Source organism: Osmerus eperlanus, chromosome 13, assembly GCF_963692335.1.
Source record: "Osmerus eperlanus chromosome 13, fOsmEpe2.1, whole genome shotgun sequence".
Lineage (NCBI taxonomy): Eukaryota > Metazoa > Chordata > Actinopteri > Osmeriformes > Osmeridae > Osmerus > Osmerus eperlanus.
Genome location: NC_085030.1, coordinates 632,120 through 634,227, shown reverse-complemented (window position 1 = coordinate 634,227; position 2,108 = coordinate 632,120). Strand labels below are relative to the sequence as shown.

General features: G+C 51.1%; 1 protein-coding gene across 1 annotated transcript; it reads left to right on the top strand.

Annotated features, from left to right (window-relative positions):
• Positions 1 to 223: 223 nt before the first annotated feature.
• LOC134032804 (uncharacterized) lies at positions 224 to 1,507 on the top strand. The gene is made up of 3 exons (XM_062476870.1): positions 224 to 599; positions 697 to 906; positions 1,032 to 1,507. Exons 1-3 carry the CDS (start codon positions 254 to 256, stop codon positions 1,505 to 1,507), a joined length of 1,032 nt encoding a protein of 343 aa, XP_062332854.1. The 5' UTR covers positions 224 to 253.
• Positions 1,508 to 2,108: the final 601 nt, after the last annotated feature.

The window sequence follows — 2,108 nt, the reverse complement described above, 5'->3', positions numbered from 1 at the left end:
ACTGGGAACAGCCTCTACCTCAGCCTCTGCCCCTCCTCCACTGGGAATGGCCTCAGCCTCTGCCTCAGCCCATGTCCCAGCACGGCCCACACTGACTTTGTCCATGGTGACTATTTCAATATTATTATTGTCATACAAGCTTTCAAATATGGACAACCACTGATTACATATGATGATGGCAAAATGGAAGAGCATTTCAGGTTTACAATGTAATCAGCTCAGAAGGGAGGGTGTGCCCCTCATCACCAACGACATGGTGGACAAGGCCATCACCAAGGCTGAGCTGTCCCAGTTCTGCAGGCGGAGGACACGTGGAGTGGACGCCACGGTCCTCCGCATTGAGCAGCTGCTGCAGGAGCTGATGGGGGAGAAGGGGAGAGACCTGCTGGGAGTTCCACTGCTGGACCAGACAAAGATGGAGCACATCTGGCGCACCCAGAAGAGGCACGTGAAGTGCATCCAGGATGTGCCAGGTGTACTCCTGTACACGGAGACAGGCAGCTCCACCAGGGAGGGGATCCAGCTGACCACGTACAGGTGTGCAAGAGGCTCCACCTCCTTGGAGTCCTTCCACTGCCACCTGAACAGGTTTATTCCAGGTTGGTGTAGATTTCATCATCATATCAATATTCTTACCGATGACATTTTATTCAAATAGCCTTGTTCATCATTGTTCACGTTCTCTCTTTTTTTTAGGAACGAGTGCAAACCTGCTCAACTTCCAGCTGTACCTCCTGGAAGGCCTGAACAGGTGGAACCAAAACCGGGCAGCGGCCTCCATCACCACCAAGCGCATGGCGCTGTTGACGTACGCGGGGGACGTGCTGGAGTCCGTCAACAGCAACAGCCTGAAGGTTTTTGGAAGGAAGTATGTTCCCTCCTTCATCCCGCCGAGAAAGTACACCGGTAAGTCTCAGGGCAAATATGAATACAAATAATTATGTTGTTGAGAGCTCAGTATTTATGCATTATGGTAAGTTCCATATCTGTTTTTTAATACTAATTAGCATTGCATTGTTGTTCATGTTCAGGAGAGTTGCTTGGGGTGAACTACCTGCTTAGGCAGACAGGGCAGCCCTTGCAGGACATGGACCCCGACTCTGAGGAGACAGACCAGCTGCTGGAGGACCACGCCACAGAGGAGGAACAGGCGGATGAAGGGTTTGAGGATGAAGGACAGGACCTCACTATCGGTAGTGTTTCGGAAGACTTCCCCTCTTCCGCCCTGCCTTCTACCACCCTGCCTGTGGTCCCCACCCTGCCACTCACCTCCTCCACCCTGCCTTCCACCACCCTGCCTGTGGTCCCCACCCTGCCACTCACCTCCTCCACCCTGCCTTCTAACACCCTGCCACTCACCTCCTCCACCCTGCCTTCCACCACCTTGACTGTAACCACCTCTATCCTACCTGTCACCCCCACCACTCTGCCTGTCACCCCCATGCCTGTAGCTACCACCCTGCCTCCCCCCATAACCCAGCCCTGTGTCCCAGGTGCCTCCTCTTAGGTGCCTGAAGAACAGCTGGTATGTTAACTTTTTACTAGTAACTAACTGTCATTCATAGAAACTAACAAGTTCAGTAGATAGGAAAGTGTCTGAATACAAGCGCAATTGATTATTAGGAACAACACACAGTAATTGACAGCAAACAAATAAAACACACAGCAGCAGCAGTCAATATAACAAACCTTTGCCATAAGGTGTTCAGCACTAAATGTCAAATTGTTGAATGTTTCAGGCTGTGGACGAGCATGGCATGCCAGGCATGGATCGGGTGGATAGACTGGCAGAGTGCTTAGTGGAGCTGAGGCATCAGACCAACATGACCCTCCATAACCAGCAGGTCAGCAAGACATGCATTGTACAACAGATATTTGTTCATGTATTTATAATATATAAACATATATAATATATGTTTTCTTTCCTTCTTAGGTCAGCAACATTGTGGGGCTGTGGCAAGACCTGCTGGATTATGACAAGCAGAGGGTGGTGTTTGCTGCGCGGCACCTGGACAGGCTCATCAAGGGGCGGTTCCGCCACAAAAAAAAGGTGGAGTTCACGCCAGGTGTGGAGAGGTGTGTCCTGGGGTCCACTGGTTCGCCTGCTC

Bases quoted from the DNA above. Each gene is read 5' to 3' on its own strand.
- LOC134032804 (XM_062476870.1), top strand. From the start codon at position 254: ATGGTGGACAAGGCCATCACCAAGGCTGAGCTGTCCCAGTTCTGCAGG. The intron at 600-696 runs GTTGGTGTAGAT...TCTTTTTTTTAG, and splicing joins CCTGAACAGGTTTATTCCAG to GAACGAGTGCAAACCTGCTC. The intron at 907-1,031 runs GTAAGTCTCAGG...GTTCATGTTCAG, and splicing joins CCCGCCGAGAAAGTACACCG to GAGAGTTGCTTGGGGTGAAC.